The sequence below is a fragment of the Pezoporus wallicus genome, unplaced genomic scaffold (genome assembly GCF_028554395.1).
Source record: "Pezoporus wallicus isolate ANWC-B61680 ecotype Strahan unplaced genomic scaffold, APGP_CSIRO_Pwel_v1 contig_13743, whole genome shotgun sequence".
Classification (NCBI taxonomy): domain Eukaryota; kingdom Metazoa; phylum Chordata; class Aves; order Psittaciformes; family Psittacidae; genus Pezoporus; species Pezoporus wallicus.
Genome location: NW_026637729.1, coordinates 59,659 through 73,753, shown reverse-complemented (window position 1 = coordinate 73,753; position 14,095 = coordinate 59,659). Strand labels below are relative to the sequence as shown.

At 36.6% G+C, this 14,095-nt stretch overlaps 1 protein-coding gene across 1 annotated transcript in view; it reads left to right on the top strand.

The window, feature by feature from the left end:
• LOC130598206 (nipped-B-like protein) overlaps nt 1-14,095 on the top strand; it is a gene marked incomplete at its 5' end in the record, with an annotated part of 50,505 nt that overhangs the window by 24,082 nt on the left and 12,328 nt on the right. The window contains 13 exons of the mRNA XM_057407421.1: nt 130-344; nt 443-545; nt 1,413-1,511; nt 1,614-1,760; nt 3,004-3,138; nt 4,580-4,678; nt 6,183-6,236; nt 7,702-7,810; nt 10,094-10,230; nt 11,867-12,007; nt 12,330-12,423; nt 12,534-12,688; nt 12,954-13,044. Of these exons, the coding sequence (XP_057263404.1) occupies nt 130-344; nt 443-545; nt 1,413-1,511; nt 1,614-1,760; nt 3,004-3,138; nt 4,580-4,678; nt 6,183-6,236; nt 7,702-7,810; nt 10,094-10,230; nt 11,867-12,007; nt 12,330-12,423; nt 12,534-12,688; nt 12,954-13,044 (1,579 nt within the window). The remainder of the gene's footprint in view (nt 1-129; nt 345-442; nt 546-1,412; nt 1,512-1,613; nt 1,761-3,003; nt 3,139-4,579; nt 4,679-6,182; nt 6,237-7,701; nt 7,811-10,093; nt 10,231-11,866; nt 12,008-12,329; nt 12,424-12,533; nt 12,689-12,953; nt 13,045-14,095) is intronic.

Here is a 14,095-nt window from a genome sequence, read left to right as displayed (position 1 = left end):
GTCATACATATTAGTGCTTCAATTAAATTGTCATCCTAACATATACTGTTCACTGTGTTTTCCAAAATATGGTTGATGCATTAATATCTTTTGGCTTTGTTTTCTGTGTATCCTGCTATATTTCTCCAGTTTTCTCGGAAGTTTTATATAGCACAGTGGTTCCGTGATACAACTATGGAGACAGAGAAAGCAATTAAATCTCAGAAGGATGAGGATTCATCTGAAGGAAGTCATCATGCAAAAGATGTTGAGACCACAGGACAGATTATGCATAGAGCAGAAAGTCGCAAAATGTTTCTTCGCAGCATCATTAAAACTGCTCCATCTCAGTTCAGTATATTTAAGTACGTTTCAGCACTACTGATTTCTTTATTAACCATGCATTTAACATTTTTATTTTTTTTATAAACATGTCTTAATTAAAACATTGGTTTTGTTCCAGGATGAATTCTGATACTGTGGACTATGAAGATGCATGTTTGGTCGTTCGGTACTTGGCCTCTATGAGGCCATTTGCCCAGAGCTTCGATATTTATTTGACACAAGTAAGCTGTGCTGGAAGTCTTAATACAGTGAAACACAGTTGGTTTCTGGTTTAAAACACTTTTTGCAATATTTGTTCATTGTTGAGCATGGGTATTTAACAGCCTATGATAACACCATGTGCTTTCATATTCTGTATTGATGGCATAAGTGCTTATATTTCTTTTTCTTTCATATTGTGTCATATTGTACATACATTATTTTATTTGTCCATGTATGTATATGGCAAAATCATTATCTTAGATGTACACAGTAAAAGGATAATTGCAAAATGTTGAAATATTTTTTTACAGTTTCTGTAGGATGCTTGTTTGGTGATATTAACTCATTAAATTGATCTTAATTTGATTTGGAAATACAAGCCAACTTGGTCAGTTACTTGCAGTGCATGTTACTGTCACTTTGGAAGCTGCTGTTTGACCAGCATGGTTTCTTTCCTTTTTTCTAGGACAAGAGCACTAACATGTCATAGTTCCTTATTATTTAGTTAAAATTGTTAATTATTTAGTTAATTTTGTGCTGAATCTAACTCTCCTGTTGAAAGAACCATGGTGAAAGTCCCAACTGAATGGCAAAAATAGAGTTTAAAATGAAGTCTTAAAGTGAATATATGGACCCTGTGTAAATGCTGTTTGGACCAGTCTTAGAGATGTAACAAATCCTAGTAAATATCCATGCGCAGTTATCAGTGCCATGGAACACCATTTGCATGCACCTTTTTACTATCTGAGAAGATACATAGAATTTTTAGTAGACAGATATTATTTTAGTGAAATCATATGAATGTTATTCTGCTGCATTTTTGACTGTTAAACATTGTTTGCTACCTTCCCAAAGCAATTGAATCTTTGGTTTTGTTCTCTTATTAGATTCTGCGTGTACTTGGTGAAAATGCAATTGCTGTTCGAACAAAAGCCATGAAGTGCTTGTCTGAAGTTGTTGCTGTAGACCCCAGTATTCTAGCCAGGGTAAAAAAAATGAAATATGCATCATGTACATGCATTCTTCTGTCACACTTGAAATAAATATAGTTTCTTATTTTGGATTTGTGTTTTATTTGTTCTTTTTAGCTGGATATGCAACGAGGTGTTCATGGACGGTTAATGGATAATTCCACCAGTGTACGAGAAGCAGCTGTGGAGCTGCTTGGCCGATTTGTGCTCTGTCATCCTCAGCTTGCTGAACAGTATTACGACATGCTGATCGAAAGAATATTGGTACAGTGACTTGTGATATTTATGATAAAATAAGTGTCATTGGAAAATTAGTTTTCAACTGAGTTTATATGATTAATAATATAGAATAATGATCCCAAGAGTAAATATTATCTTATTAAATATTATTTTAATGGGGAGTATTGTTCTTTTAAGACCAACCTTGCAAAATGCATCACTTGTTTTCATTGATGCTTTGTTAAATAAAAGGTAAGCATACATAGAGAGTTGTACCACATCAGAACCAGGATTATATTCCTTTTGGTTCTTTTATTAAGGCACAAATTAGGTGAAATGAGGAATTTTGCCACATCTCTGAAGTCTGAGATATGGGTTATTGAGGGCAGTTCAGTAGTGTGGGTGATGAAGAAAGTTCTACAACACAGTAATCTGAAGTTGCCATTTGCAATCCAAAAGAAAAGAAAAGAAAAGAAAAACGAAAAGAAAAAAGACAAGACCAACCTGGCTGTTTGGGTTTTTTTCTTTTTCCTATGTGATGTTTTAGTGTTTTAAAAGGCTTCTTATTAGACTTTTTGTCTAATGGTTTGTCTAAATGGTTTTTGACTGGATATTCAGGTAAAATACAACGTAACTATAAGATAACACTAGCTTTTAGCATTCATTTCAGGTTTTTAGTGAAATGCTACTCATTTGCTATAGTTAGATGATAAAACATGTTTGCAAAGGGTTTTGGAGATGTGCATATGAGCATGCATAAAGCCGTTCATCCTAACATTCAGATTAAACAGGTTTTGAATAAAGTAATATGAAATGCAGCTCCTCATCCTTCTCCTTAGATGAAGCGTAGGAAACTGGAAAATATTTGCTGCACATATCTTTTCCATAATCTTTATCCATAAGCTTTTTGAGTATTACAATCCAGATCCACAAAGGGTCTTGTGTGTTCCAATAAAGTAACTAAAGCATCATCACATCTAGCTTATAAGCTCTTGAGTTAAGAAGTGGAAGCATACATTTGTAACATCATGAGCTCTTAAATGGGAGGGTATATAAATGGAGGAAGTGTTTCAGTGTTCTGGGGACACAGCCAGAACCATTAGAACTGTTGCAAATACAGTGGTGCAAGTTATGCTGACCTTTTATATAAATGCATTCAAGAATATTTTAGCTGCCTCTCCTAAATAAGTTTTGCAGCTTGGGTGAGCTTCAAATATTAATTCATAAAATACATACGTTAATTAATGTCTGATTTGTTTTCAAGAGCATAATGCTTTTCTCCTCACAGGATACTGGTATCAGTGTCAGAAAAAGAGTCATAAAGATACTTAGGGATATCTGCATTGAACAACCAACATTTCCCAAAATTACAGAGATGTGTGTGAAAATGATTCGAAGAGTCAATGATGAAGAAGGAATTAAGGTAGAATGAAACATATCCTCATATCCTTCAAGATTTTAATCATCATAATGTGTTTCTATATTTTTATTTTTTAAAAAATAACTAAAAAGTATTTAATTGCTCCTTTGTAATTTTTATAATTTTTATTCACTTCTAATTTTTGAGAGCAAATATCTTAGCTTTCTACATTGCTGTATGACTTGGTTTTCTATTTTCAAGTTCTTGCTGGCAGTCAAAAGATTTTAAAAATTTATTGACTAGAATTTGTTTTTGTTTTCTTTTCTTTTCTTTCAAGTGGTGTCTCTGGTATTTCTCTTTCCTAACAAGCAAAATTGGCATATAAAACTCCTTTCTGCAAGCAAAATAAACTTTTAAGTCAAAATTAAGTATTTAGTGTTAGTATACGCCAGATTTGTAAATTCTGCAGGTAAAATTTATATTCATCTGTACTTATTTTACATTAATTCTGAATGTTTAATGAATTATTCCCCCTAAAATGTTACTTATTTGATCATATTCTACTCTTTGTGCAGTGTATTGGCAGAAGGGCATAAAACTATGATTATGTGTTGAATCATAAACCCGACACTGATGGATTTTGTTTGATTTGGCCAAAATAATGTTCAAATTGCTGGGTAATTAAGAATACACCTGTAATAATTTTGTATCATGCTTCCAGTGGGATTTGAAATCTGCAGCTTTAAAGCTGCAGCATGTATTTTTACACTTGAGATATGTTAATGCCAAGTGGCTTTCAGAGAAGACTATTTGTTAACCAAGTAGATGAACAGCAAGATCCAAGATGCTGCTAGGAAAGGAAGATGACCTTGTTCTCTCTCCTCCTTTCCCTTGCCTTTCCAACAACCTCAGAAAGATGAGGCAGAATCTGCAATGTATTGGTTTTATGTCTCCATAGATGAGGAACGCGTCTAACAACCATATGCTTTATAAGTAATTTGCGAATAATAGTTCACTTTCATTTTATTCCATATTTTTCTCCATCCAAAAACATTGGACAGGAACTGACTTCCTATGTTTTGTTAGGGACACTTGGCTTCTCTCTCTTCCCCACCTTTTCATAGCTGTTCTGAAAATGCCAAAGTAATCTACAGTTGCTGCTAATTCTGCTGTAGAAATTGTAATCTTGTGTTCTGTTGTCAGCCTCTCAGGGTACTATGTTTTCCTGAGGAATGCAAATTAGTGCGGGAAAGTAGTAACTCCGTTTTTTGTAGCCTCATTTCCCAGTCAGTGATCATTTTAGTGAAGGCTGCTTAGATGCCAGTATAACTGCTGTAGTATTAGTAGATCAGGGTCTGTCTCAACAGTCTCTACAATACTGAAGTTGAATAATTCCTTATGAAGTTACACATATCATCAACAAATCTATAGTATGGATGTATTAGAAATGCTACCTATGTGCCATGATAAGTTTGTTAATTTTTGCTAATTTTTTTTCCCCCAGAAATTAGTAAATGAGACATTCCAGAAGCTCTGGTTTACTCCAACTCCACACCATGACAAAGAAGCAATGACCAGGAAAATACTCAACATCACTGATGTGGTATGTTAAACAAATTTTAATTAGGTTGCATGCAAAATTTGATTGTTTTTAGTATCTTTGAAATATTGTCTGTAGTCTTTTAGAAGAATCCTGCTTCACTTAGACATACACAAGTCTATAGGGCTGGATGGGCTCCACCCAAGAGTGCTGAAGGAGCTGGCAGAGGAGCTCACCAAGACACTTTCCATCATCTGTCAGCAGTCCTGGTCTAGTGAGCAGGTCCCAGAGGATTGGCGGTTGGCCATAATGATGCCTCTGTACAAAAAGGGCAGGAAGGAAAACCACAGAAACTACTGGCTTGTCAGCCTGACATCAGTGCTGGGGAAGGTCATGGAGCAGATCATCCTGAGTGAGATCACACAGCATGTGCAGGAAAATGAGAGGGATCAGGCCTAGTCAGCATGGGTTCATGAAGGGCAGGTCCTGATTAAGCAACCTGATCTCCTTCTATAAGGTGATCCACCTGGTTGATGAGGGAAAGGCTGTGGATATTGTCTATTTGGACTTAAGTAAAGCATTTAACACTGTTTCCCACAGCATTCTCCTGGAGAAACTGGTTGCTTATGGCCTATATAGGTGTATTCTTCACTGGGTTAAAAGCTGGCTGGATGGCCAAGCCCAAAGAGTGGTGGTGAATGGTGTCACGTCTAGTTGGCAACCGGTCACTAGTGGTGTCCCTCAGGGCTTGGTATTAGGGCCAGTGTTGTTTAATATCTTCATTGATCTGCATAATTTTGTCTACTTTTACAGACCAGCAAATTACATAGCATGTCACAAAAATGTCTGGTTCAATGTCTGTTTCAAGTAAAATGCTTATAGATTTGTAGTGAAATTATATTGTGTAAAACCACTATGCTGAGAAGGTATTTTAATATAAATTACGGCAAGATGTCAAAATCAAATAGAAGTACTTACTTCAGTACTCTAAATTATGGGTTTAAATTCCATCTGCCTTTTCAGTATGTTTACTAAATGGTAGTATAGTGCCCATTTTTCCAGTCTGAGAAGTCAGTTGATTTTACTTCAGCTTAATTCTCAATTCTCCTGCCAATTCTATTTTGGAGTACCTATGAGCTGTTCCTGACACATGATACCAGTGAAGGCCATATAAAAATATATAAATATATATATTTATATATTTTAAATACATTTATATAAAAATATGCATATGCTTATACACACATTTAATATGTCAGGCTTTAATTTGTGCTTTAATCTGTACAAAATGTTGTTCTACAAAACCAATATTTGGTGTACCTTAGAGCCAGCAGTCTCCAGTAAATTGTGTAGGCCTTGTATTGGATACAAATTCTGGGATCACTACAATGGTGAGAACTATTTTTCACGTGCATAAGGCAGTTTCTAATCTCCAAATATGTTGTACTTAATTTATATGAAAATATATTTATGTATGTTTACTGATCTTTTCAGATGACATCTGTATTGAAGTAATTTTTCTTCATATGCCTTTTTTTAACCAGTTTAATCTCAAAACTACTTTTAGGTTGCAGCTTGTAGAGATACAGGGTATGATTGGTTTGAACAGCTTCTTCAAAATGTAAGTAATGCATTCTGAATGCATGTCACAGTTGTAATTTTTAACATGTCTTTTGGTACAAAAACACATTGAAGGGAGACTACAAGAGCATTCCTTTACAGTAGACAAATTCAGTTAATGTGCCTTTAAATATCTGACCTTTTTAAAAATTTTCATTGGTGTAATTTCTTTGTCTCCAACATTAGTTTCTTTCTTTCCATATGGTCTGTTTTAAGAATACTTCACATTTTGTTTTGGGGAGGGTTTTTTTTTTCATTTCATGGTCTCTTCAATAATGAGTGACAACATGAAGTCCACAGCTAAGATACTTAATTGTGAAATGAGGCCCCTAGTATAATGTAATTTTTTTTTTAATGGCAGATATTTGTATTTTCACATCCAGTATATTTATTACACAGTTTATAGAAGCAGTGAATCTCCAGAGTATAGCTTACTTCTACATTAAGTGTGACCAGCAGGTCAAAGGAGATGATCCTGCCCCTCTACTCTGCTCTCGGGAGACCATACTTGGAGTACTGTGTACAGTTCTAGTGTCCTCAGCATAAAAAGGGCATGGAACTCTTGGAACAGGTCCAGAGGAGGGCGACGAGGATGATCAGGGGACTGGAGCACCTCCTGTATGAAGACAGGCTGAGGAAGTTGGGGCTGTTCAGCCTGGAGAAGAGAAGGACTCATAGCCGCTTCCAGTATCTGAAAGGGGCCTATAGGGATGCTGGGGAGGGACTCTTCATTAGGGACTGTAGTGACAGGACAAGGGGTAATGGGTTAAAACTTAAACAGGGGAAGTTTAGGTTAGACATAAGGAAGAAATCCTTTACTGTGAGGGTGGTGAGGCACTGGAATGGGTTGCCCAAGTAAGTTGTGAATGCTCCATCCCTGGTGGTGTTCAAGGCCAAGTTGGACAGAGCCTTGGGTGGTATGGTTTAGTGTGTGGTGTCCCTGCCCATGGCAGGGGGATTGAAACTTGATGATCTTAAGGTCCTTTCCAACCCTAACTATTCTATGATTATATGATTCTACATTATATTTTACTCTGATTTTTCTAACAAAAGATCTTGCTTCATTTATATAGCTTAGCCTGTGTTATCTTTCCCCTTTACCACTTGCATGCGCAAGTAGTATTAACTTGTGACCACTTGCATTAACAACACCATACATGGGGGAATTAAAGATCTCCAAAAATTTTACTTTAGCCTGGTAGTGCCTTGAAAATAGGTAACCAAGTAAACCAAAGTGTCTCTTAATGCCTGCATTGAAGAAAAAACTATACTACAGGATCAATTGAATTATCTGGTTAAAATGTTCATTTTGGTTTGATTTTTTTTTAATCTTTTATGGAGAAGTTAAATGCTTTTGTACTGCAAAATCCTTGTATATCTGTAGTAATTGTTATAAACCCAGCATATATCCAATGCTAATGAATGCACCCTTAATACTAAATAATTTTTTGTTTCATCTGCTATAGCTGTTGAAGTCAGAAGAGGATGCCTCATATAAACCTGTGAAGAAAGCCTGTACTCAACTTGTTGACAATTTGGTTGAGCACATTCTTAAATATGAGGAAACCTTATCAGGTAATACTGTTTGCAACCCAGTAGCTCCTTTGTATATATATATGGTACTGTAACAGTGGTGGTTCAAATTATTACTGTAAAAAGTTACTGTTACAGAATTCCTATTATGAAACAGGTGGTAATGAATTATTGCATTTAAGTTAATCATGAACTTTTGAGCATTGTATAATAATAAAGTTTTCTTAATTTTCTCTAGCTAACCACAATAGCAGAAATACTTTTAAAATAATTTTTCAAACTTTTAGATCACTAAAATCATAACAAATGTGTAAAGCTTAATTTGCATTACTGTGTTCTACAGTTGTAAGACGAATCATTGGCTGGGCCAGTTTTCCATGTACAGCAAGTAGTTTAAAAACTAGTAATGTCTTTGAATCATCTTCGCTTCTTATTTCATGTATTTTGTGATCACATATAAATGTTAACACATGTTCTCATCTCTAATAAGAATATTCTGTATTGATATTGGAGAAGGCTGAGGTTCTCAATGACTTCTTTGCCTCAGTCTTCACTAGCAAGTGCTCTACCCACACTGCTCAAGTCTTGCAAGGGAGATGCAGGCACTGCGAGAATGAAGACCTTAGGCCTACTGTACAAGAGGATTAGGTTTGAGATCATCTAAGGAACCTGAACGTGCACAAGTCCATGGGACCTGATAAAATCCATCCACGGGTCCTGAAGAAGCTGGTGAATGAAGTTGCTAAGCCATTGGCCATCATATTTGAAAAATCATGGCAGTCAGGTGAAGTTCCTAAAGACTGGAAAAAGGGTAATATAACCCCCATTTTCAAGAAGGGGAAAATGGAAGACCCGGGAAACTACAGGCCAGTCAGTCTCACCTCTGTGCCTGGCAAAATCTTGGAGCAGATTCTCCTGGAAGGCATGCTAAGGCACATGAAAAACAACAAGGTGGTTGCTGAATGCCAACATGGCTTCACTAAGGGCAAATCCTGCCTGACCAATTTGGTCGCCTTCTATGATGGGGCTAGAGAACTGATGGACGGGGCAGAGCAGTTGATGTTATCTACCTGGACTTGTCCAAAGTATTCAACACTGTCCCACGCAACATCCTTGTCTCTAAATTGGAGAGACTGGAGCACCTTTTGAATGAAGATAGGCTGAGAAAGGTGGGGCTGTTCAGCCTGGAGAAGAGAAGCCTGAGTGGAGACCTCGTAGCAGCCTTCCAGTATCTGAACGGGCTTATAAGGATGCTGGGGAGGGACTCTTCATTAAGAACTGTAGTGGTAGGACAAGGGCTAATGTGTTAAAACTTAAACAGGGGAAGTTTAGATTGGATATAAGGAAGAAGTTCTTTCCTGTAAAGGTGGTGAGGCACTGGAATGGGTTGCCCAGGGCAGTTGTGAATGCTCCATCCCTGGCGGTGTTCAAGGCCAAGCTGGACAAGGCCTTGGGTGACATGGTTTAGTGTGAGGTGTCCCTGTCATAGAATCATGGAATCATAGAATAGTAAGGGCTGGAAAGGACCTTAAGATCATCTAGTTCCAACCCCCCTGCCATGGGCAGGGGCACCTCACACTAAACCATATCACCCAAGGCCTCGTCCATGGCAGGGGGGTTGGAACTTGAGGAACTTAAGGTTCTTTTCCAACTCTAACTATTCTATGATTGTATGATTCCATGATCCTGCTCCTCTGCTCTGCTCTTGTGATACCCCACCTGGAGTTCTGTGTACAGTTTTGGTGTTTTCAGCATAAGAAGGATATGGAGCTGTTGGAGCAAGTCCAGAAGAGGGTCACAAAGATGATAAGGGAGCTGGAGCACCTCCTGTATGAAGATATACTGAGAAAGTTTGGGCTGTTCAGCCTGGAGTAGCTGCATGGAGACCTCATAGCAGCCTTCCAATATCTGAAGGGGGCCTACAAGTGTGCTGGAGAGGGACTCTTCATTAGGGACTGTCGTGATAGGACAAGGGGTAATGGGTTTAAACTTAAACAGGGGAAGTTCAGGTTATATATAAAGAAGAAATTCTTTGCTGTGAGGGTGGTGAGGCACTTGAACAGGTTGCCCAAAGTAGTTGGGGATGCTCTATCCCTGCAGTGTTCAAGGCCAGGTTGGACAGAGCCTTGGGCAACACGGTCTAGCGTGAATTGTCCCTGCCCATGGCAAGGGGTTGGAACTGGATGATCTTAAGGTCCTTTCCAACCCTGACCATTCCATGATTCTATGATCTTGAAAGATATGTTATGAAAGAGATATTAATATGATGTTTTGGACATTTTTTTTCATTGTTCAAACATTATGTATTTTGCAACTTTTTTTCAGATTCTGACAGCAAAGGTGTGAATTCCGGTCGCTTGGTTGCGTGCATAACCACTTTGTTCTTATTTAGCAAAATCAGGCCCCAACTAATGGTCAAACATGCCATGACCATGCAGCCATACCTGACCACTAAATGTAGTGTAAGTAAAGCAAAATCACTCTTCCCCCCTGATAATGATGCATGGAAATTAATGTCTGTCTTATATGCCTGATGAAATTGAAGGTAGGAAAAAAGAAATAAAAAATTTGTTTCCATTTCATGACTGTCGTACTTTCCAAAGATATTAGGTCATTTTGATGATCTCTAGCTTTTAAGATGTTGTTCCTCACCCTCTACCTCCACATTTTACAGCCAGATGAAAATGAAACCTGTTCTGCCTCTTTCCCTTGAGGAACTCAGTTTTTCACCTGTTATAATTTCTTAAAATATTTTTGGTTTATAGTCAGTCTTAAAAGTAATTAAGATTTAACATATGAATCTTAAGACTAAAGGTATGGTTCCATAGGATAGAGTGATCTAACATATAGCAAATATATAAGAAGGAAAATGTCCTGCTCTATCATCTTCAGCTCTTCACCTCTCCCTACCTTAGCTCTGGTGTTTTTGTATTCCCCTGTAAGACAGTTTAACTCACAAAAATTGTCTAGTGCTATAATGCTGAACCCTCCTCTCTGGTAAAATGTCTTCCCTTCTCTGAAACATTGTATTGCTTTCTGCCAATTTGATTAGTACAGTTGGCTCAGTGAAGGTTGTGATGAACACCTGATCTGTCAGAAGGAGCAGGGCAGGATCATGCAGCCATGGCTCAGAGAAAAGCTTGGCTGTGTGGGTGGCAGCAATCTATTACATTAGTTCAATTGGCCAGGGAAGGGCAGGTTTGAGGAAACTTATCATCTTAGCTTGTATGTGTAGCCTAGCATTGTACAGGTTCAGCCCTGGAACATTCTCTAGGCACACCTACAACCGATATTTAGAGCTGCTTCTGATCAAACAGTGTAGAAAAGGTTTATCTGATTATTTACTTGCTGCAACATCTCTTTAGTGCATTACATAAGTTTTATACAGATTGAGATGAATTGTAGAATTACCACTGTCAGCTCAGATATGTTAAATAGCTTGAGAATAGCATTTGGGAATTCTCCTATCGTGATTAGTGAGTTTGATTTATCATAAATTTCCAGCGGGATGTATATTTAATATATAAATGTTTTCCATAGATTCCTCACAATACATATACCGTCATGATAATGCAAACCAGTAATCATTTTAATTGTCATTTCTATATTTGTATGCATTATTATCTATTTTTTTGAGCTAAATTCAGCCATAGCGCAACTTCATTTGTTGCTGCTAACTATTACAAGGTGTTGTGTGTTCTCTAGTGTGCGTGGGTCAGGAAAAGTTCCCAGATTTGTTGTAGGACTCCAAAAAATTATTGGGACCAAAAGTTTTCAGGTCTGTCACAGTCTTGATGAGAGGTGAAGTTCTGCTTCTACAGATTTTATTTTTTTTTTCTCCCCCAGAAGTTCTGTAGAAGAACTTGCTTTCAAAATAATATGCAGTTTAAAAGCAGATGTAAACTATATCAATATTTTTAAATCTTTACCAAATATCTTATATAAGGTACATAATTGTATGATACTAATATGCAATTTTATTATGTGTGTATATAATATGTAATTAATGTATATGTATTACATTACACATATTAATGATACTTAGCTTATAGGTAACACAACCAGAAATATTATATGCTATAAATACTGTCGTTTCAGACCCAGAATGATTTCATGGTGATCTGCAATGTTGCAAAAATCTTAGAACTTGTAGTGCCACTAATGGAGCACCCAAGTGAGACCTTTCTTGCCACTATTGAGGAAGACCTCATGAAACTTATCATCAAATATGGCATGACAGTAAGCTTTTAATTGCTACTATTCAGTTGATTCTACTTCACATTGTGAAATACATGGCTTTGATTTAAAGTCTGTCTTCATTATCAAGATAACTTTTGAGCCACAAAAAATCAATGTTCTTGTCTTACTGATGTTTGTAAGTGTTGTTGCTATATTTTAACAATTTTCAGTTTGGTCATGTTTTCAGAGCAGTCTAGGGGATGGACATTGCATCTGTTAGATTGTTAGTTTTAGTTCTACATAGCTTTCTCCTACATAACTTCATAAAAATCTCAATTTTAACTTCTAAACATTTAGCTCATTTGTTCTTTCTTGCTCCTAGGTTGTTCAGCATTGTGTGAGCTGTCTTGGGGCTGTTGTGAATAAAGTCACCCAGAACTATAAATTTGTGTGGGCCTGTTTTAATAGATACTATGGTAAGTAAAATCGTATCATGTAATGGTCAGTCTTCAGTTTTGTTTACAAGTCTTGTCTTAGGGATGCACCATGATTAAATACTGTGATCAAAACTTTTATCTTACTGTAGGTGCACTTTCAAAATTAAAAAGTCAACACCAAGAAGACCCCAATAGTACAATATTTACTACCAATAAACCAGCACTCCTTAGATCACTTTTCACTGTTGGAGCATTGTGTCGGCATTTTGATTTTGATCAGGAAGATTTTAAGGGCAACAGTAAGGTAAAATAATTTGTATTTACTCTCCACATATTATGAATATTGAATGCTCCATTTCAGTTTGAAAGCACAGTATTTCTAGTCCCTCAAAGCTATGTATTTTTTCATAATGCATACAGTATAGCTTTTTGGTTTGTAAATACATGGTTTTGCAAAGGTCATGCAGTAAGATTGTGTTTCTCCTTTTTTATATTTATTATTTTTATAAGAGATAAAAATCTTCTGATTCATCTTCAAATAGCTATTATATTTGTTTTAATTTCCTCAGGTTAATATTAAGGATAAAGTACTTGAGCTACTGATGTATTTTACAAAGCATTCAGATGAAGAAGTACAGACAAAAGCCATTATTGGCCTTGGTAAGAAATATTAATAGTTTTTATTATTCTGCTATAGTAAAAATCCATGCATTTCAGCAGGAATTAATTTATTTATGTAGTGGCAGTGGAATTTATTTAAAAACAGAGTTCACTGCATGTTTTATTTGAGAACTGGCTATAGAAAAGTACTCAAAGTGATACTTCAAAATTGTATACTTCTGCAGCCGAGTGGATGCTTTTGACAGTGAATGCATTTTTGATGTGTGACCAAGTCTTAAAAAACATCAGGTTTCCAAAGTAATGGAGATGCTATTTTTTTCCCCACATGCACGTATGTTGTATCTCCAAATTTTGTTTTTCAGTCCACAAGGAATGATTAAAGAATAACTAGAAATGCTGGATAAACTTTGATCATTTTAAGTGTCAAGGGAACCTTGCCAGTTTATACGAACTGGGGGATTTCACGAGGCATTGAGATGATGTCATAGTTTAAATATTACAGCTTCTATGAGGATTTTGGCAGTATTTCAGTTTTAAATAGATTCTTTATCTGAAGGCAATAGTATGGTCTCTCAGTGACTTGCATTAGTGCATGAACTGCCATTGAGTGGTTTGTATCATGTTCATCCTCTGCTCAAGGACCAGAACTCTGCATGTGAGATAATCTTGTTTGGGCAGATAGGCCTTGGTTTCTGGAAGAGTTCAGTTCATGGTTATGGTTTAGTCTAAAGAAAATCGTCTCCCATGTGTGTGAGCTTGCACTGTGTGGTTTAACTATGGACAAGTATTTGCCTCCTTATGCTGCTGTTTAGGTGTTTTTTTAGATATCCTGCTTCGGCTCAGTCTGAGGAAGACTCTGAGGATAAGGACTAGGATCAAATCTTGATTTGATATTCTGAGGAAACAATTTCATACAGTTGAGTGGGATTAATAGCTTTAGAGTTGCCTCTGTTGCAGAAGCAATGCTATGGTGTTCTGACTTGTCTTTCTAGGAATTGTATCAGTAGGCATTCTTCAGATTTATGTTTTTTTCCTTTTCTGCCTGTAAGCATGTCAGTCTTTAATTAAACCTCAGAAAACTGTTTTCAGT